General features: G+C 41.6%; 1 protein-coding gene across 3 annotated transcripts in view; it reads left to right on the plus strand.

Annotated features, from left to right (window-relative positions):
- CNGB1 (cyclic nucleotide gated channel subunit beta 1) overlaps positions 1-21,966 on the plus strand; it is a 105,593-nt gene that overhangs the window by 24,172 nt on the left and 59,455 nt on the right. For all 3 annotated transcript variants that reach the window (XM_072636671.1, XM_072636672.1, XM_072636673.1), the window contains exons 14-17: positions 1,631-1,669; positions 5,694-5,781; positions 7,955-7,982; positions 21,609-21,771. In XM_072636671.1, coding sequence (XP_072492772.1) covers positions 1,631-1,669; positions 5,694-5,781; positions 7,955-7,982; positions 21,609-21,771 — 318 coding nt within the window. The remainder of the gene's footprint in view (positions 1-1,630; positions 1,670-5,693; positions 5,782-7,954; positions 7,983-21,608; positions 21,772-21,966) is intronic.

Below are 21,966 nucleotides of genomic sequence, written 5' to 3' on the forward strand. Positions count from 1 at the left end.
GACTCTGGAAGTTGAGGCATTGTGTGTGTGTATGTGTGTGTGTGAGAGAGAGAGAGACAGAGACACCAATCAATTTGTCTGGATCATAGAATGTGGTGAGGAGAGGAATGTGTGAGGAAATTGGACATAGATGTTTGGGGCAAGGTTGTGAAGTCCTTTAAAAATCAAATAGGTAATTTTATAGTGACCCTAGAGGTAATAGGGAGCCACTGGAGTTTATTGAGTATGAGATTGGCATGGTCATATTTAAGCTTTAGGGAAATCATTTTAGCAGGATTGTAATCTGCATGGATGGAAGCAATTTTCAAATTGGTTCATTCATTTTATATATATATATATATACATACAATAAATGATAACAAAAATTCATTTAATTTAGTGAACATTTAATAATGAAATAATGTGTCCTTGAAGCAAAAGGGACAGGAATAGGTGGGAGCTTGGTCCTAGAAACCAGGAGGACAGGTTTAGGGATTCTTAAATAATCTGTGGGTACCTCAGTTTCCCCATGTACAATATACCCTTTATCTCCTCAGCATTTGGGGAGGTGGATCAGATAGGATGAATGAGGGGGATTTTGAATGAATCCTAGGAGACTTGAACATTTGAAGTGGGATGGAGGTTTGTGCCTCTAGGGTCTGATCAGTGATTCAGGGATGTAACTAGTGTTGGCAGTAAGGGGAGAAAAGTCCTCAACAATATCTACAAAGTTAGTCTTGGCTTGGGGACTCAGATTTCAGATTTAAAGTGGGGGAAGCTGTGTTTCTACTAAAGTAGTGTAAAGAACCTGGCATATGGAATCACACTTCAGAATGACCTTCGCCCATCTCTTTACATTTCAAGGCCTCAATTTCCTCATCTATAAATGGTGCTTTGTACTAAACTGCTGGGTTCTTAACCTTTCCTGTATCTCAGACCCCTTAGTCAGTTCAGTGAAGTCTAGGGATCCCTAGATTTTTAAATACACAAAATAAGATACATGTAAGTACCAAAAAAAAATCAATTATATTGAAATATAGATTTTTTTTCCCCGTTCAAAGTCACCAACTCATTGAAATCTGTCCAAGGATCAGAGGTCTGTAGACCTTAGGTTAAGAGACTCTCTGGCCTAGAGAATCTCTAAGATTCTCCTCCCCACTCTGAACTGAAATCTATGTTCTTAATGAATGAATGAATGATGGAGGGAAGCGTTAAGCATGAGCAAGGAGTGCTTTCTCCCTGTATGACGTGAGAGTGATCATTTTTGTCACGGATCCTCCCTGGGCCTCAGTTTCCACATCTATAAGAAGAGGACCCTGGACTAGATGACCACTGTAGACCACAAGCATTTATTAATTAACATTTGCTGTGTGACAGGCACTTTGGTAAGAGCTGGCTTTATATATATAGGCAAAAGCAGACTCTGCTGTTAAGGAGTTCACATGTTCATAGGAGAGACACCATGCTTCTAGAACAATCCTTAGGAGTTAAAGACCATGGCAGGCTGGTGGAGGCAGATTGTGGGGTTGAGGGGACATGACTTCAAATGCAACCCTTATTCTGCCCAGAGGTCAAATCAGCCCCCATGCCAGGCCGTGCCCTATGCATGTGCCCCACTGACTTGTAACCCCAGAACTTTTCTCTTTTCCAGATTGCAGGCCCTGTCTGGTATGGAAGATGTGACTACAAGGTAAGTGTTGCTGGAGTCAGGTAGGCCAAGAGATATGACTTGATGGGTAGATAGTTTGCTTTGCATACATGTGTTTCCAGGTTGTCTTCCCCATTAGACTGTAAGCTCCTTGGGGGCAAGGGATTGTTTTTTGCCTCTTTTTATCTCCCCAGATGTTAACACAGTGTCCAGTACATAGTAGGTACTTAATAAATTTTTATTGACTGATAGATGAAAGAGATAGATTGACAGAGACAGAGAGAAACAGAAAGAAACACAGAGGCCGAAAGATAAAAATCCAGCGACACAAATGGGGAAAGACAGAGAGAGTGAATGAAGGAGAGAGAAAGAGACAGAAATATAAAGATAGAAACACAGAGACAGAAAGAAACATAGAGATAGAAAGACAGAAATACAGAGACAGACAAAGCGATAGGGAGAGAGAGAAAGACATGGAGAGAGATGGAGAGAGAAGAGAGGAGAGAGAAAGGAGAGTGAGAGGCAGAGAGAAAGAGACATAGAGGTGAGAAGCAGAGAGTGAAAGACGAGAGAAGAGAGAGGAGAAAGAAAGAGAGAGGAGAGAGAGAGAGGAGAGAGAGAGAAAGACAGAGAGAGGAGAGGCAGATTTCTCTGGTCAAGGAAGGATGCTCTTTGCTGGCTCAGTTTGTTCGACTTACTGCTGACGTGAGAGCCCTGGTAACTGGCCAGATGTCTCCTAGCGACAGGGTCTCCTTCCCGGCAACAGAGAGGCTCTTCCTAGCAACTGCAGCCTTTTGGTCCCTAACCTGGCCTCCCTGTGGGAGTTTCGACAGAGGCTCCATGAATATCAGCTCGATCTGATTAGGAGCACACCGGATTTTCCACTAATCTATAGGCTCCCAATCCAGAGCTGATCCTGAGCAGACAGCTTCAGGCTTAAGGCAGACTCGGGGCCTTTTGAAACTCTATGTTTATATGAACCGTGCTCAAGCTTACCATGAACGTTCTGGAGCCCAACTGAAGCCCAGGAGCATGCATTTCGTTATCAACAAATGTCACTTCATGCAAGTAGGTGGATTATTTTCATCATGGGTCTCCCCCTCTCCCCTTGGTATCCAGCTGGGGTGCAGGAAGGGACTTTCCCTGAAGTAGTTGGGTCTATCTGGAGGGAAGTCTCTCCACCTCTGAAACATTTGCAGATGGTTGTGGTTTGTTTCTACCTGAGTCTTCTGTTAGAGTTGGAAGGGTGTGGGGGGCATCCCACTTGGATAGCTTGCCCAGCTTGGAATGTGCAGGGACCTGGGCATTTTCTCAGTCTCATGGACCAGGGGCTTATTGAGCTCCTGGAGAGAACAGAAGCACAGACCGATGATGTCAGAATTGTTAGAATCATCCAGCCTCCTGTGGCATATTATGGCCAATAAGTAAAGCTGGTGATTATGCTTACGTGGAAGGGTAAGAAAAATAATCATAACAATAAATTATGTTCTTATGACACTTTTAGCTTTTCAAATAATTTTCCCATAATACCAACAATAAATTACATTTCTATGATGCTTTAACGTTTCCTAAGTATTTTATAAGGCATTATCCTGTTTGAAGTTCTCAACCACTATTGGGCAGATCCTAAGAGGAGGAAAGTAAGACGTCAGATCTGTTGTCTTCAGTATATTAAAGGAGCTATGATATGTGAGAAAACACATGTAAAGTGCTTTGCAAACCTTCAAACACCATATAAATGTTAGCTATCATTATTGACCTCATTTGACAAGTGAGGAAACTGCAGCTCAGAGGGGGTTGATGACTTGTCCATGGTCTTCTGGAACTCTAGCCTTTCTTGATTTGCACAATAATCATGAGGGGTAGGTAGGGTGGCTCTTATTGACAAATGAGGAAACCAAGTCCCAGAGAGGAGGTAACTTTGGATCAGCACTTTCTCAAAGGGTGGTCAGGGGGACTGTTGGAAGCCCCCAAAATCCCTTCAGGGGGTTCATGACAGCAAAATGATTTTCTTTTTTTAATCACGATATAACTATTTTAAGATGATATTTAATTTTTCTAAAAAAATTCCCAAACTGTTTTTTATAATAATACTAAGGCTTTAAAATTTCCAATATGGTAAATGTCAACACATATAACCCACAGTATTAAAAGCCCTTTGGAGGAGTCCTCAGATAATTTTGAATGGCATTAAAAAAGGTTCTGAAACCAAAAAGTTTGAGAACTGCTCTTTTAGATCACCCAGGGAATTAGTGCCTTGGGTTAGGATTTAGTAAATTTTTTAAATTAGAAATAAAAGCATGAAATCATAGTAACTCACATTTATATAACACTTTAGAAAATCCGCCCTTGGGCCTCCCTATAGCTCTGTTGGCAGCAGATAACACAACCAAAATAATTTTCATTTTATACACAATGAAACGGGAGCGTAGAGGATTGAAGACTGGCCCAAGGTCACACAGCTAGGTAGTTTCTGAGGGCAAATTTGAACTCAAATCTTCCTGATTCCATGTCTAACTCACTGCAAGTCCACTACATCATGAAATATGTGTTTGGTCATACCGTTGTGGGTGAAAAAGATCCCTCTCCTGGTCTATTAAGTTGCTTAGCCTAGACTGTTTAGATTGTGTACACATACAAATATGTGTATACATATTATAGACATGCTATTGTTAATCTTTACTAGGTATCATGTTACTCCATTGAAAAGATACCACTTAGCCATGAATTGGGACACTTATGTAGAGGTTTTCATAGGGATTAGAATAGAATGGATTTTAATTTCCTTGACTGAAGCTGTGTCCACAGTTTGGGCCATTAAAAGTATTAGTTAGATCGCTGGTTTCAAATTCAAGTAGAAAAAGCGGTCCGCTAACCTGTACAGAAGGATTCCGGGAGGCTTCAAATTTACTTAGAAAACTACATTTTAACATTATCTATGTTTTACTGTACTTTTATTTATTTTTTAAAGTATTTCCCAATTATATTTTAATCTGGTTTGTACTGCATTCAGAGGTGTTGCAGGCTGCATGCTAATAATTAGGATGATTATAATCTAGACTTTTTAGGATAAAATAATATTTCTGGAAAAATTTAGATAATTAAAGGAGAAAATGATTTATAGGCAGAGGTCTGCTGGAACCAGCTTGGCAACTTCAGAAAGAGCTGACTGTTAAATTTTCAGTGTAATCATTCCCACCTCAGAAATCAACAAGCTACAAATCAGGTGATTTATTGTTTTGTTGATTTCCAGACTTAAGAAAGTGATTAAAAATATTAATAATGCAAATAATACTTAAAAGTATGCCCTGTACTTTCAGAGAGCTAGTTGATAGACATTAACTAGCACATCTCTGGTCATAGACTTTTAATTATCCAGATAATTGTCCAAACTCTCCACTTCACCTTGTGCTGTGTAAGATTCAGGACTGGTCATGCCTCCTTTCCTAAACCAAAGATTCCAAACTTCTGGAGTTGTGTTGCACTATTAGATTTTTGCCTTTCTTTGAATCCTTGCCTCCCCAAAGTACTGGCCTTTTAAAGAGATAAAAATGAATTAAAAGTAATTTTGTTTGGAGACATTCTTAATGCAAAGAGTACTGGGTTTTGGAGGATCTGGATTTGAATCTTGACTGATTTATATTCCTGTTCTTGGTTAATTTCCTTATCTTAGAAGATGTTGGGGAGTTGGATTAATGAATATCTAAGGTCCCCTTCAGCTAGGTGGTATAATGATAGAGTGTTGGACTTGTCCTCAGGAAGACCTGAGTTCAAATTTGACCTCAGACACTATCTGTGTGACCTTGGGCAAGTTGCTTAACCTGTTTGTCTCAATTTTCTCATCTGTAAAATGAGCCTCCTGAAAATGAGTCCTTCTGATTCCAAGTCTACTGCTCTGGTAAATGATTATTGCTCTAAGTTCATGTTTTCCTTGTATCACTTGCTTGTGAAGCATTTTTTTAAATGTGGTGAATGAAATTGAATTATTGTATTGAATGCTGCCATCCTTACAAATCTTCAGTTAGCCCTTTTCCCCTTCTCTGCTCTCTTCTTGGGGTTTCCACAGTGTTCTGCTGGATAGCTGTCTGGTGGATGTTGCTGACTCCAATTGGAGTGAAGTAGGAGGGATCGAGGTCCAAGAGTCTTCCCTACAGGTACAAAGTTCTTCCATGTTTGTATTTGGTAAATGGGCCCCTTGGGCCAAGACAGTTAAACCAGGCTGGAGTAGAAAAGCAGGTCCCTGTTGTTGAGTCTTTGACTCCGAAGTGCTTAACCAACTTTACTTTTGTTTATGGTCAGTTTTATCATAAGAGGAATAAACTTAGCCCAAGGAAGGGGAGGATGGGACGGCCTGGCCAATTGTGGCCTGCCATCCCCTGTGCTGTTGCTGTACTTGTCCTTCATTCTCAAAGAGGACCATGACATCAAGATGATGACATGACTTGCAATTGACTTTGATTTGAGTGAGGGAGGGCTGTGCAAGGTCTCCAGCCTCATTTTCTCCTCCAGAGCCATTTGGGTCCAGTGGCCTGATATTCATCAGGATGATTGGAGATGGCCCAGGATGCAATGGGAGACCCTGACCCTTTCAGGATAAGATCTTATCACATTCTCACTTTGAGTGAGATGCACCCATTCAATGAATAGGCTTCTTTAAGTTACTCAAGGGATGACCCCTTTAATGAAAAAATATCAAACTGTGAGGGGAAGACCCTCAGGGTTCCTGGGTAAAAGAAAAAATTACTATTTAGTTATTACATTCATTCTGTCCTAGGTGGGTGGGTACTTGTCCAGTCTATGAGCTCCAGAGTGAATTGAATTTAAGACTTTATCTTTGAGCAAGAAATGTGGTTATCATCCATTCCATTCTGACATTGACTATGGTTAAATCACACCCTCCCTTTGAGTCTCAGTATCCTTATCTAGAAAACGGGTCCAACAAGGGTTGGACTGCCTATCGCTTGGTGTGGTGTTAGAAGAAAACTGATTTGTAACTGTAAAGTGCTTTGTAAGCTTGAACTACCATTTGCATTTATTAAGTATGTGAGAATCAGTTTGGCACAGTAGTTGATAGAGCCCTGAAATGTTCAGACAAGTACATTTGCCTCAGCTGGAGGCCAGATCAAGGCCTCTCCAGGTATGATAGAATTTCTGCACCCTCCTTATGCCTTCAGTTCACACAATGCTGGTTTCTGATACCAGTGTTATAACCACCTTCAGAAAGGGTCCAGGCCTCACCAGTTACATAGTACTTCTGAGGACCCTCTTACCGAGATCCCAAATGGAATTCATTTTGAGAATTTGCTGCATGTAAGGTCAGAAAACAATGGCTGAGATAATGAAAATAAAAACAATCATGTTTTTGTTGAATTGCTGATTCACTCTACCTGTGTAGAAAACGATGTATGTTGGAGCCCATTAACTAGGGATGGTTTCATAATCATAATCCTTGATTCACAAAATGTCAGAGCTGGAAGGGATATTAGAGGTGATTTAGGACAGTGGAGTCAAACTCAAATAGAAATAGGGGCCACAAAACTGTAGTGAGGGTCTCTGGGGGCTACATATTGATGTGGTTTTAAAATGTAATACTCATGGCTAATTGCATTTTCATTTATTTTGTGAAATATTTCCCAATTACGTTTTGATTTGGTTTGGGGGATACTCAGGATTGTCATGGTCCTCATGTGGCCTGAAGGTTGAATATTTAATACCTCTGATCTAATACAACCCTCTTATAGATGGAAAAACTGAGACCCTAGAAAGGAATAAAATGTCCGTGACCAAGGTCACACAGTAAATTAGTAGCAGAAGGAGGACAGGACCCCAGGTCTATTGATGCTTGGTCCAAAGCTCCTCCATCACCCTATCCTCTAGCCTGGCTGCCTTCTTCCAAAGCAATGTCTGGCTGAGTTCTCAATGCTTGAAAGCAAGCATTTAGAATGGAAATAACTCATCTTTTTTTTTAAAATCTCCTGAACAAAGATAACTTTCCTAAATCTTATTTTGCTAACTCTGCATCTGAATTCACTCTAATTCATGTCTCCACTTTGGGCTGCCCTAGAAAAGTGGTTTCCCTATTGCAGGGGTTCTTAACCTGGGATCTGTGAATTTTTAAAAAATATTTTGATAGGCATGCTTGAATATGATTGGTTTATTTTGTAATCCTATGTATTTTATCTTATGTACTTAAAATCATGATTCTGAGAAGGGGTCTATAGGCTTTAAAGAGTTTGCTTTCACCAGACTGCCCAAGGGATCCAGTACAAAACAAGGGTTAAGAATCCCTGTCCTAACATCTATTTCTCTTGGTTTTATTAACTACAGGAGGAAGCTGAGGTTGCTGGCACTGGAGGTAAGGGTCATTGACCTAAATGTTGTTCTCCCATGATGACTCGTAAGACCCAATGAAGACTCTCCCCACGGGCCTGTGTCCTCCCGTTTTCTACAAAGATCTTAAATGCTTCAAAAGAGGAGGATCTTAGTACAGGCAGATTGAAAAGGCATAATAAGGTGGAAGGATTGCCTCCTTTCGTCTTTTCCTATAATTCTGAGTTGCAAAGAACCACAGCATCCTTCTTAACAGCAATGTGGAACAATGGAAAACCTGGATTTGGCATCAGAGGACCTGGGTGCTGCTTGCTGCCAATTTGGCCTTCGGCATGTCCCTCAACTGCTCTGGCCTCAGTTTCCTCATCTGCAAGATGAAAATGGAGTAGCTGATGTTACTGCCAGCTTAAAAATTAATAAGTTAGTTGAATTCCTTCATTTTGCAGATGGGGAAACTGAGGTGAGATCCACTCCCACTGACTCCAGATTCAGTGCTCTAATCCAGAAGTTTTCCTCTTTGAAATGGCACCTATGACTCAGGCCAGCCGTGGTGGTGGGGAATACCTTCTTTCCACGACAGGTGTTAAAGAGCAAAAGTAGCTGTCCAAATGTTAGGTTTTTAAGGTCAGGCTGCTTGGCCAGTGGAAATTTCCATAATGTGTGTGTTTTCCATGTTCATCATCTTCCTCTCTAGCCCTCCCCTCTAGATGGGGGACCTTTGCTCCATTGGCTGCTTAAATTGTGGGCCACCCACGGAGGAGCTGGGTATAATGCAATGAGTTTTAGGTGAAAATTGGAACCAGAGCTAAGATGAGAGAAACACAAGAGGCTCCATGTTTCATGTACAAGCCATTTTCTTTAGGGCCAAATCTTAATTCCCACTAAGAGTCACAGCTTGAGAATTATCCCCTGATTACAAAGTCGGCCTCTTAGGGTAGTACTGAGACAGCCCTTGAAGAAAGTCCATTATTTCTCTTACGGGAAGCTCACTATTCTGCCTTGTGTTTGGAGAGAATTTCCTGCTCTGTAAAAAGATGGGCCACAAGAGCACAGAGTCAGAGATTTAGATCTGCAAGGGATCCCAAAGGGTTAATTATTCAACTGCCTTATTTTTCAGATCAAAAAAGTGCTGCTTTCTGTGACTTGCTCGGGGGCATCTAGGTGGCACCATGGATAGAATGCCAGGCCTGGAGTTAGGAAGACTCACCTTCCTGAGTTCAAATTCAGCTTCAGATGCTTGCTAGCTGTGTGTCCCTGGGCAAGTCACTTAACCCTGGTTGACTCAGTTTCCTGATTTGTCAAATGAGCTGGAGAAGGAAATGACAAATCATTCCAGTATCTTTGCCAAAAAAAACTCCAAATGGGGTCATGAAGAGTGGGACATGACTGAAAATGAGTGAAGAACAACAAAAATGATTTACTCAGGGTCACACATTAAGAAAATGGCAAATTTGGGAAGTGAGCTAGTGAAGGATAAGGTTGTAAAGTTCAAGTTCATTCACACCCCAGTGAAAAACCTACTATGCACAAGAATTCATTTCACAAGAAGGCAGGGATCTGGGCCATCGGAGGGAGTACCCCAATCAGTGAAATCATAACTCCATCAAAATTGCAATCGCTATGCACCGTGGGGGGGGGGGGGCAAAAAAACCCCAAACAAAACACAAGTCTTGGTTGCAGATCTCAGTTCTGACATTTACAATCTGTAGAACTTTAGACCAGGAACCTCTCTAGGACTCAGTTTCTGCAGCATCAAAATAAAGTGTTTAAATCATTTGCCTTCTAAATTTCTTTCTGGCTATAAGTCCTATGATCCTATGAAGATGGTTCCTATCCTAAAGAAACATACAATCTATGGGGGGTTGGAGGAGTGGTAGAGGCAGGGATATGACATTTACAAAATTAAATATAGCAGATAAATTGATGAAGAGAGAGTTCTAACAGCCAGGAAATATCAGGGAAGGTTTTGAGGAGAATGTGGCATTTGAACTGAGGCTAAAGAGAGACAAGGATTCTAAGTGGGGATCACAGGACTTTGAACCAGACAAGAACTTTCAAAGTCTCTGATTCAACTGGCTCATTTGACAGACGAGGAAACTGAGGCCCGGATTGGGGAAGTATTTTGCTAAGGGTCATATATCTGATGAAGAAGAGAGCCAGGATTTGAACCCAGGTCCTTTGTTCCCAAACCCACTGTTCTTTCCAATTGGAAAGGCCACTAATTGGGATTGAATTCTAGAGTAAATGGAAATCCATTGGAGATTTCTGAGCAGGAGAGCAGCAAGGTCCAAGTGGCACTTTAGGAAAATTGGTCTGGTAGCAATTTGTAGGGTGAATTAGACGGGGGAGGCTTGGTGGGCATTAACTCCACCCAAAAAAATCAATCAATCAATAAACATTTATGAAGCACCTACTATGTTCCAGGCACTGTGCTAAGTGCCGGAGATACAAAACAAGGCAAAAGACAGCCCCGACCCTTAAGGAGCCCACATCTAATGGGAGAGACAACAAGCAAACAAATACATATATAAGTAAGCTATATTGAAGATAAATAGGAAGTAAGATGCTAGAATTAGTAAGGGTTGGGAAAAGCTTCTTATAGAGGGTGAGATTTTAGGTGGGAGTTAAAGGCAGCCAGGGAAGTTGCAAGGGAGAACAGAGGAGGGAGAGCATTCCAGGCATGGAGGATGGCCAGAAAAAATGACTGGTTTTGTTCATGGAACAGCCAGCAGACTAGTGTCACTGGACTGAAGAGTATATTTTGGGGAGGAAGGTGTAAAGAAGACTGAAAAGGTAAGGCATGGTTAGTTTATTAAGGGCTTTGAAAGTCAAACAGAGGATTTTGTATTTGATCTTGGAGGTAACAGGGAGCCATTGGATTTGTTGAGTGGAGGGGTGGTATAGTCAGACCTGCCCTTTAAGAAAATCACTTTGGTTACTGACTGGAGGATTAGAGCAAGAAGGCCATTGCAATTGCCCAGGGCTGAAACTAGATTGTGTAAATGGAGAGACAGGGTCATATGTTGTAGAGAGAGAAAAACAATAAAATTTGGCAACTGATTGGAATAGAGGATCTGTTGTCTCAGATTAGGGTGACTGGAAAGATGGTGCTACCCTTGACAAAACTAGGGCAATTGAGAAGAATGGTGAGTTTTGGGGGAAAGATGATGATCTGTATTGGATATGTTGAGTTTGAGATGCTAAGGGACATCCCATGAAATGTCCAGTATGTAGTGAGTCATATAGGATCGGAGCTCAAGAGAAAGACTAGGGTTGAATAGGGTGTCAAATGCTACAGAGAGGTTGAGAAGCATGAAGACTGAGAATAGGCCATTAGATTTGACAATTAAGAAGAGATCAGTGATAATTTTAGAAAAGGCAATTTCCTTTGAGTGATGAAATCAGAAGTCAGATTGTAGAGAGTTTAGAAGGAGTAAGATGAAAGTGGAATTACTAAATGTAGATGGCTTTTTCAAGGACCTTGATCAATAAAGGGAGAATAGACAAAGATTGTGGTAATGACAGGGTTTATTGAAGTTGCTTTTTTTAAGGCCAAAACTAACTGTCCCTCCAAGTTTTGGTTTTATTTGAGGGTAACAGGGAAGGAACAAATAGCTAGCTATTTAAGATTACAGAGCGTGAGCGAGGGAGTCATAATTGGGTCAATCAACTGGGGAAGACAGGAGATGGGATCAAGTGTGCCTGTAGAGAGATTGACCTTGATGAGGAGAAGGACCACTTCTTCATCAGAGATTAAAGGAAGAAATGGTCAAGGATGATATCAAAGGAAGATATCCTGTTTCTTTCCAAGAAAAAGAAAAGTTGTCTTTATTTTCGTTTTGCCTTCCCATACAATTTTATATAGCTGCCCAAGCAGCAGCAGAATAACATTTCCCCTGAAAATCTGATTTTCACTGAACATGGGAAGTATAGTATAGATCTTTCCATGGACCTGCCCTTTGAGTAGTTTCTTCCCCTTCCTCTCAGTTCTGTAGAGAAGATTCCCTTTCAGCTGGAAGGATTGGATCTTGTAGGTTTGGGTTTCAGCACCATCTGCTGACTTGTGAAACTTTTGCTGAGACCTTCTGTTCCTGTAGGTGGTTATAATGGACAGCACCAATAATGAGGGAAATTTGAATGAAAGGTATGGAATGACATACTCCCCAATCTTAGCTGGCACATATCCCATTAGTTGATGGGTTACAATATTCTTATTCTGACCATATTTTACAGTCAGTTATTAGAGCTTTAACTAGGGTGAGGTGAGAGGAGGGACTTCCCTGAGGGATACTCCCAGGACTAGGGCATCACGTCTGATAACTGTTCACATGAAAACAAGTTACCATTCCAGCACCTAGCAGAATTCTGTAGACAGAAAATTTCAGAGTCAGAAGGGAGATCAGAGGCTGTTGAGTACAAACCCCATATTTCATTGACTTCAACATGGCGAAAAAGTGATCCTTCAACATCTGCTCAAAGACCTCTGGTGAAAGAGAACTCATTACAACCTGAGGAAACACATTCTGCTTTTGGGAGGGTTTAATTTTTAAGTTTTTCTTTACATTTGGCCTCAATATGCATGACTTGTGGCTTTCCAAATCTGTGCTTGGGGCCAAGCAAACATACATAGCACATTGTGGGCATTGAATCAGTGCTTAATTGATCACGCCCCTCTGAAGTCTCCCCTTCTTCTGGACTAAGCATCCAGATTTCTTCAACTGCTCCCTCATAGGGTAAGGACTTAGAGCCCACCATCATCCTGGCTGTCTTTCTCTGGATTTTCTCCAGCTCGTTCATATCCTTCCTAAAACATGATGTCCAGAACTGGACATGACACCTAGATGTAGTCTGATGAGGGCAAGGTACAGTGGGTCTCCCACTACCCTAGTGAACCCTTTCCTAATGTAGTCCAATATCACATTAGTTTTCTTTTTTTTTTAAAATTAATTAATTTATTTATTTCACTTTTAACATTCATTTTCACAGAATTTTTGGGTTCCAAATTTTCTCCCCCCTTGTCCCCTCCCCCCACCCCAAAACACCAAGCATTCCAATTGCCCCCATCACCACTCTGCTCTCTCCTCCATCATTCCTCTCTGCCCTTGTCTCCATCCTCTCCTCTGTCCTGTTGTGCCAAATAACTTTCTATACCCCTTTACCTGTATTTCTTATTTCCTAGTGGCAAGAACAGTATTTGACAGTTATTCCTAAAACTTTGAGTTCCAACTTCTTTTCCTCCCTCCCTCCCCTCCCCCTCCCTTTGGAAGGCAAGCAATTCAATATAGGCCAAATTTGTGTAGTTTTGCAAATGACTTCCATAATAGTCATGTTGTATAAGACTAACTATATTTCCCTCCATCCTATCCTGCTTCCAATTACTTCTATTCTCTCTTTTGATCCTGTCCCTCCCTATGAGTGTTGACCTCAAATTGTACCCTCCTCCTCATGCCCTCCCTTCCATCATCCCCCCACCCTGTTTATCCTCTTGTCCCACACCTTCCTGTACTGTAAGATAGGTTTTCATACCAAAATGTGTGTGTATTTTATTCCTTCCTTTAGTGGAATGTGCTGAGAGTAAGCTTCATGTTTTTCTCTCACCTCCCCTCTTTTTCCCCAAACTAAAAAAATCTTTTGCTTACCTCTTTTATGAGAGATAATTTGCCCCAATCTGTTTCTCCCTTTCTCCTCCCATACATTTCTTTCTCACTGCTTGATTTCATTTTTTTTTTAAGATATGATCCCATCCTATTCAATTCATTCTGCGCACTCTGTCTCTATGAGTGTGTGCGTGTGCATGTATGTGTGTGTAATCCCACCAAGTACCCAGATACTGAATAGTTTCAAGAGTTACTAATATTGTCTTTCCATGTAGGGATTTAAACAGTTCAACTTTTATAAGTCCCTTATGACTTCTCTTTGCTGTTTACCTTTTCATGCTTCTCTTCATTCTTGTGTTTGAAAGTCAAATTTTCTTTTTAGCTCTGGTCTTTTCATCAAGAATGCTTGAAAGTCCTCTATTTCATTGAAAGACCAATTTTTCCCCTGAAGTATTATACTCAGTTTTGCTGGGTAGGTGATTCTTGGTTTTAGTCCTAGTTCCTTTGACTTCTGGAGTATCCTATTCCATGCCCTTCGATCCCTTAATGTAGAAGCTGCTAGATCTTGTGTTATCCTGATTGTATTTCCACAATACTTGAATTGTTTCTGTCTAGCTGCTTGCAATATTTTCTCCTTGACCTGGGAACTCTGGAATTTGGCCACAATATTTCTAGGAGTTTCTCTTTTTGGATCTTTTTCAGGTGGTGATCGGTGGATTCTTTCAATATTTATTTTGCCCTCTGGTTCTAGAATCTCAGGGCAGTTTTCCTTGATAATTTCATGAAAGATGATGTCTAGGCTCTTTTTTTGATCATGGCTTTCAGATAGGCCCATAATTTTTAAATTGTCTCTCCTGGATCTATTTTCCAGGTCAGTTGTTTTTCCAATGAGATATTTCACATTATCTTCCATTTTTTCATTCTTTTGGTTTTGTTTTGTGATTTCTTGGTTTCTCATAAAGTCATTAGCCTCCATCTGTTCCATTCTAATTTTGAAAGAACTATTTTCTTCAGTGAGCTTTTGAATCTCCTTTTCCATTTGGCTAATTCTGCTTTTGAAAGCATTCTTCTCCTCATTGGCTTCTTGAACCTCCTTTGCCAATTGAGTTAGCCTATTTTTCAAGGTGTTATTTTCTTCAGCATTTTTTTGGGTCTCCTTTAGCAGGGAGCTGATCTGTTGTTCATACTTTGCTTGCAAGTCTTTTATTGCCCTTCCCAGTTTTTCCTCCACCTCTCTAACATAATTTTGAAAATTTTTTGAGCTTTTTATGGCCTTTTCCCAGAACTGATCCCATTGAGTGGGCTGGGATGTAGAAGCACTGACTTCCGTGTCTTCCCATGATGGTGAGCACCGCTCTTCCTCATCAGAAGGGAAGGGACGAGAAACCTGCTCACCAAGAAAGTAACCCTCTATAGTCTTGGGTTTTTTTCCCTTTTCTGGGCATTTTCCCAGCCAGTGACTTGAGCTCTGAATATTCTCCTCACACCCACCTCGCCTCCAGATCCTCCCAGCCAGCGCTTGGGGTCTGAGGCTCAAATGCTGCTTCCTAGCCTCAAGGCTTTGGGCGGGGGCAGGGCTGCTATTCAGTGTGAGATTATGTTTAGGTGCTCAGGTTGGGGCAGGGCCACCTCAAGGGCTCAGTTCCCTCAGGGGGTTTATGCGGAGACCTTCAACAATGGATCCAGGCTCCTGCCTGCTTGGGGAGCCCCAGTCTGCTTCCACCTCCGCTGTTGCCTCCTGAGGGGCCCTGAGTATGGGGGCACCCCACTCCCCTCTCGACCCACCAAAGAGACCTTCTTACCGACCCCCATCACCTGTGGGTGGAGGGACCTGTGCGGCCGCTGGACATCCCATCCCTGAAGCCTGCTCGGATCTTCTCTTGGTGCCGGGGCCGGGGCAGGGCTGGGCTGGGCTCTGCTTCCACAGCACGACGGACCTTTTGTGAGAGGTTTGCAGGTCCCTCTGGAACAGAAATCTTATCCGCTCTGCTGTTATGTGGCTTCTCTTGTTCCCGAATTTATTGGCAGCTCTTTACTACAGATATTTCATGGGCTGTGGGTTCGGAGCTAGCGTATTTGTGTGTTTCTACTCCGCCATCTTGGCGCCTCCTCACATTAGTTTTCTTGACTCTATATCCCACTGTTGACTCACAGCTTACAGCCCACTAGTATCCCCAGATCTCTTTCAGACAAACTGATGTCTAACCATGCTTTCCCAATGTTGTAATTATGATGCTGATTTTTAAACTCATATTTAAATCTTTAAATTTCATCTTATTAGATTCAACCCAATGTACTGGTCTCTCTAGATCTTTTTGGATTCTGACACTATCATCTAGTAAATTAGCTATCCTTCCAAACTTTGTGCCCTCTGCTAATCTAATACCTGTGACATCTGTGCTTTTAGAATAGACAATAACCATGTCAAATAGTGCAAGGTGAAGCACAGATTCCTGGGGCATGCCACTGTACAGATGACACCAAGCCATTAATGATCATTCTGTGTCTAGCTACCCAACTGGTTCCAAATCCACTTAGATATTTTGTTATCTAGTCTGGGTCTTTCCATCTTGTCCATAAGAATATCATGAAATACCTAGTAATAATTATAGCTAAGCTATATCTGTATGAAAGGCAGTGTTATGTAATGATTAGAGAGCTCTCCTCAAAGTCAGGAAGACCAGGTTCAAATCCTTCCCCTGATACATATTGGACAAGTAAATTAACCTCTCAATATCCTAGATGATGCTCAGTACTCTAGGTGCCAGTTTGCATTGGTAGAGGGAGTTTCATCCCCAATAACTCCCCAGTCTCCATCTCTATCCCTATAGCACTATCCTGATCCACCAATCTAGTCATCAAAAAAGGGATGAGGTCGGATGTATTGCTTTTGGTGAAGGCATGTTGGTTCTTTGTGAGCACTACTTCTTTCAATTTAAAACCAACCATTCCTTTAATAATACATTTTGGAATTTTTCAGGAATTCTTTTTCTGTTGTTTATTTTAGTAAGAAGAATGATCTTTTAAACTGCAAGGGAGGGAACAAAAATGCTGTGCTTTGATACCCATGAGTGATAGGGAAATGGTGAGAAAGCACCAACAGCCCCTGAGGAGTTCAAGACATCCAGACCAAATAACTACATCACAGGTTGCTGGAAAGATCATCAGATATGATTCCTGAGAGATTGTCATTGAATTCTAAAAACTGTGGAGAGAGAGAGAGAGAGATACTGTGAGACCAGAGAAAATCAAACAGCGCCTGAATGTTTTAAAAAGAGAGGAGAGTGGAACCTATAGACTGTAGACCAGGAGGCTTGACTTGAATTCCTGGAAAAATTCTCTCCTCTAGACTAAATTCCTTCAACAGAGATTCTCATGTGGTATAGTATCCAGGTTCCTTACCTTCCTGGTTACCCTTTTGTAGTTACTCTCCAGCTTATTAATGTTTTTCCTAAAATATAACATACAGGACTAAACACAAAGCTCCTGACCAGTACCAAGTATAGTAGGATTATTTCCTTCTTCATTCTGTGCATAGCGTTCCTTCTAATTTTGTCTAGGTTTTTTGACTGTCATATAACAGTTGTTTGTATAAGCTTATGGTCACTTAAACCCCCACATCTTTTTTCATATAAACTATGTCTATTTGCAACCCTTCCATCTTATTCTTGTGTAATTGATTATTCTACCCTAGCCTGGAAATCAGGTCAGATATACAGACACACACACACACACACACACACACACACACACACACACACACACACACGACTCTTATCCTCTTTTTCTCATTGTTCTTCAATGCCCAGATCCTCAACTACATCCCAGTCCAGCCTGCTCCATTTCCAAGGGGAGTAGTGAGGAATTCTACTCTTATTTGTGCCCCATGGTCAAATGGATAAACTCAACCACCATTTAGGTCACTGTCATCAGTGAGAGCTGTATGCTCCCCATACTGAATGGAGCAGTGAAGGGGTGGAGAAGGGTATAACCTTCAGAACCATCAAATCATCAGTATAAAAATTGCTTTATAATTAGGTTTTGCTGCTCAGTATTTGGCTTGTTCAATTCAACTCAACAATCTTTATTGAACGCTGACTGTGTTCCCTGCCAAGTCTTTGCTAATCCCTATGGGAGATACCAGAGGAGCAAGAGATAGAGTTCCCAGGTTTTGGGGATCTTCCAATCTGGCTTGGATGACAGCACCCAATGCTTGATTCACTCGGGAAACGCACAAGATGCGAACAAAGGCTCAACTGCATTGTAATGTAAACCCCTGATAATTAGGGATTGTTCCACTCTGGTGTTTATCCTGGGATCCCAGAACAGTCGCCAGAGTATACTAAATTCTGAATAAGTGCTTGTGGATTGATTGACTATATAAAAACAACAACAAGACTTTAAAGAATGAACTTTGTAAAGACCAGAGCTGTCCAACAATGGAACGAGAGACAGAGGCTTAATACATGTTTATTGACTGATAAGAGAGTTGTCTCCATATGACTCAAATGCTCGAGCAGAGAGAATGGAGAGGCACTTGTTGTCAAGAGTATTTCCTAATAAAGTAGGGGGCTGGGTGAAGCCCCTTCTAATTCTGAGATCCTATGATTTTTTTGGCTTTTTGTTTTTTGGCTATATGAGTCTAAGATGCTTCTCTGGAGGGAAAGTGGCTCAGGACTACTTGGGTTCTATGCCTGGTTGCTAATGCCCAGATAGGTCTTTTTCATATAAATTTTGGGGAAGAGAATTCAATTTAATTCAATCCAACGAACATTTATTAAGTACAAATAAAAACAATCCTTGCTCTCAAGGAGTTTATAGTCTAATGGAAGAGACATCTAAATAACTACATACATACAAAAGATACAGGATAAATTGGGAGTAGTCTCAGCGGAAGTCACTAAGATTGAGGATGATCAGGAAAGACTTCTTGCAAAAGTCCGAGAATTCAGGAAGTAGAAGAAAAGAGTTCTAGACATGGGGAACTAGGCATGAAGGGTGCTAGGAGTGCTGTATATTGGGACCAAGGTGTTTGAAATTTAGAAAGTCTTCATGAATATGAGTCCAACCAGAGTTCACCTCTGTGAGCTCCTGCTACAGGGCCATTGATGCTTTTTTGTACAAAGGGAGCCCCTTGACTAGCAGCTGCTACCATGTCACATCTCACATGATTCTATGTTTCTTGTTACAGTCTCTGGGGTCCTGGCCTTTGCTTGAGGCTCTGGGGCCCCTTGTGCCATGTCTAAGCAAAGACGAGATGTGGAGTTAGATCGCCTGGTCCAAGACAAGCCGCTTAGCCACAGGAACCCCCATGCTGCTGCCCAAAACATAGCTGAGCATCTCCCCAATGTGCCGAGCTACCGATACCCCACCACCCGCATCCCTGTCCTCATCAACAGGAGGACTGGGATGTCGAAGCCCAGTTTCGTGAAGGAGGCAAAGAGCTCAGTCCGCCGCTTAGGTAGTATGACCCTTTCCTTGCATGGCAGCCTTACAGGGGTGGTAGTGCATGCCAGTTCTGGTATCTGCATGTTCTCGGCTGGGCTTTAATTATCAGTATCATGGCAGGTCCTTTGAACAGGACTATCTTGCCTGGAAGTGGGTGTACTCTTTGTATCCATCTTGTTGAACTGATGCTTCTGTGGGAAGATGGGCAAGGTTTGTACCAGGCTCAATAAGGTGTAAAAATTGGTGGTTTTTGTTTCTGGAAGATATACATAAAAAAGGAACAGGAATGAAGGTCAGTGGTCCTTTGACCGTCACCTGGTCCAGGGGTTCTTCACCATTTTTGTGGGACCCTTTTGGTAGTAATGGTGGAATTTGTAGAACCATTTTCTGAATAATGAAGTGAATATAAATAAAATAAGTGAATAATATGAGTGAATATAAGTAAAATAAGTGAATAATTAAGTGAATAAAATAAATGTATAAAATTATAAAGGAAACCAAGTACATGGACATATAGTTATCAAAATATTAAAGTAATAAACAGGTTCATGGGCTCCAAGTTAAGAACCCCTTGCCTATTCTTTGGATCTTGTTTCTAGTTCATTGGTGTGTTCAAATCTGAAAGCCTTGTGGAAGTGAGGGAAACCTTACTCTCCCTCCCCCCCACCCTCCAGCCCAAAGCTTCTGAGGGGTTTTCACAGGATTATAATAACAATAATTCCAATTTGTCTAATTCTTCAAGTTAAAAACATACTTTATGTTCATTATTTGATTTAATCATAGACCTGGAGCTATAAGGGATCCTAGAGGTTACCTAGTCCAACCTTCTCATTTTACAAATGATGGAACTGAGGTCCAGACAGGGAAAAGGACTTGCCCAAAGTTATATAAAGAGTCAGTCACAGAGTCAAAGATTTAAAGGTGAAATGGAGCTTTCGATGTCATTAACTCCAACCTTTTTATTTTGCACGCAAGGAACGTAAACCCCAGAGTCATTAGGTGATTTGCCTATGGTCACATAGCTAGTAAGTGCCAAAAGGGGGAGCTAAACCCAGGTCTGCCTGACTCCAATCCTGACACTCTGTCCATTACACCATGAACCCAGGTCCTCTGACTCCAAATCCAACATTCTTTCTACTGGGGAGTCTATGAGTTGGGTCTTGGGTAGAACATCAGGGATATAATAGAAGTTAAAAAGGAATTTTCTAACTGTAAGTCAGATAGTTGGCTGAAGCCAAGGACTTTGAGCAGTCACCTTACTTAGCATAGGACCTTCTGTTGTTTGTTTGTTTTTTGGCTGTATTCTGGCTAGCTTGAACCTCATTGGTCTTTCTTTACTTACACCTAGGACTGGCAGAAGTTATCTTAAGTTTGTGATTCAAGAGGTGCCACAATTTCAACATACATTAAGCACCTACTATTGTTTTCTGACTTCAGTTTACAAAAACAGATATAGCGAAGACCTTACCCTCAAGCACCTTAAATCTAGAATGGGGAGTGGGAGAATACACACACACATTACCTATACATACATATATATATATATACACACACACACACACACACACACACATACACATACACACATACACACATCTGTGATGATAGGGAGAACAAGTTAAATACAAAGGAGATATTTAGGCAGAGTGTGAGGAGAAATTGGGTATGGGGGAGAGATCTTTCACCTGGGGCATTAAGGAAAGCTTCACAGATGAAATAGTTCCTAATTTGGGCCTTGAAGGAAGGAACTTTCAACAGATAGAAAGGGATGGTTTACACTATTCAAAGATTCCTCCAAAAAATCTTGTCCATGGCTGCCTGAAATGATCACCATTAATGACACATTAATTAACATCCCATAGTGTGAACGATTTAAATGAATTGTCTAAATGATGCTGTGACTCTCCACAAAGGGAGGGGCTGGATATCATGAGAGATCTTCTGATGTAGGAATAGGGAGAAGTATTAAAAGGGAGAAAAGGGGCCAGAAATGAGAAGCAGAGTTTACTAATGCCAAACTTCAAGACTCTAGGTTTTGACTGAGGCTCAGCCCAGTTACCACCTTTGGTCCACCTGACAGATTTGTTGGCAGGGGGATGTTTGCTGAGTGTGACTCCATTCCAGAGAACTGGGCAGGGACTCACCCCTGGGCATAATGCTTTCTCAGAGATAGCACTCAGCACTTTGAAACATTTTGAGCTCAGGGAAATTTGCAGATGAAATCCAAGGGAGCAAACCTACAAATTGGACTCATGGAGGCAGACCCTGGCACAACTTATTTATAAGTGGTGTGGTTGACTATCTGGACCACATCAATGAGACCCCCTTACTGGGAAGGGAGGGCTTTGAGCTCAGGCATTTCCAGAGGACTTTCCAGGTGCCGATGTCTGGACCAGAGTTTCATCAAGCCAGAAACCTGATGTTTGGAGAACAGGGAAATGACTCTGCCAGAGGGCAAAACAAAAACAAAATTTTCACAGTTTTCTCCAAGAGTAGCTCCTTTCCCCAACCAATAATTAGTGAGGCCCTGGGGGCTCTGCTAAGTGACTCCATTGGGATCCCTTTTCTCTCTGTTAATATTTTTTCTCCTCCTCCTCCTCTCCAAGTGCCTGCCACAAGAGAACACCCAGCTGTGAAAGTTGAAGATGCTGACGCTGAGAGCAAACCCCTCCAGGAGGAGGAAAAGCCCCCAAGCCCAGTGTTGCCACCAGCATCGCCAGCCAAATCAGAAACCCTCACAGTGCCTGGTCAGGCTCTGGGAACCACCAGGTAATGGATGACCTGCAGCCAGGCTTTTCTATTTTTCTTCCCATTGCTTTGCTTTGTGAGAGCCTCTCAACATCCCTCTGAAGTAAGTAGGGCAGGAAATATTATTCCCATTTGATATGTGAGAAAACTGAGGCATGAAGAGGATCAGTGACTTGGCCAGGATTTCACAGTTAAAGACTAGAACTTGAGTTTGGT

This window comes from Notamacropus eugenii, chromosome 1, assembly GCF_028372415.1.
Source record: "Notamacropus eugenii isolate mMacEug1 chromosome 1, mMacEug1.pri_v2, whole genome shotgun sequence".
Classification (NCBI taxonomy): domain Eukaryota; kingdom Metazoa; phylum Chordata; class Mammalia; order Diprotodontia; family Macropodidae; genus Notamacropus; species Notamacropus eugenii.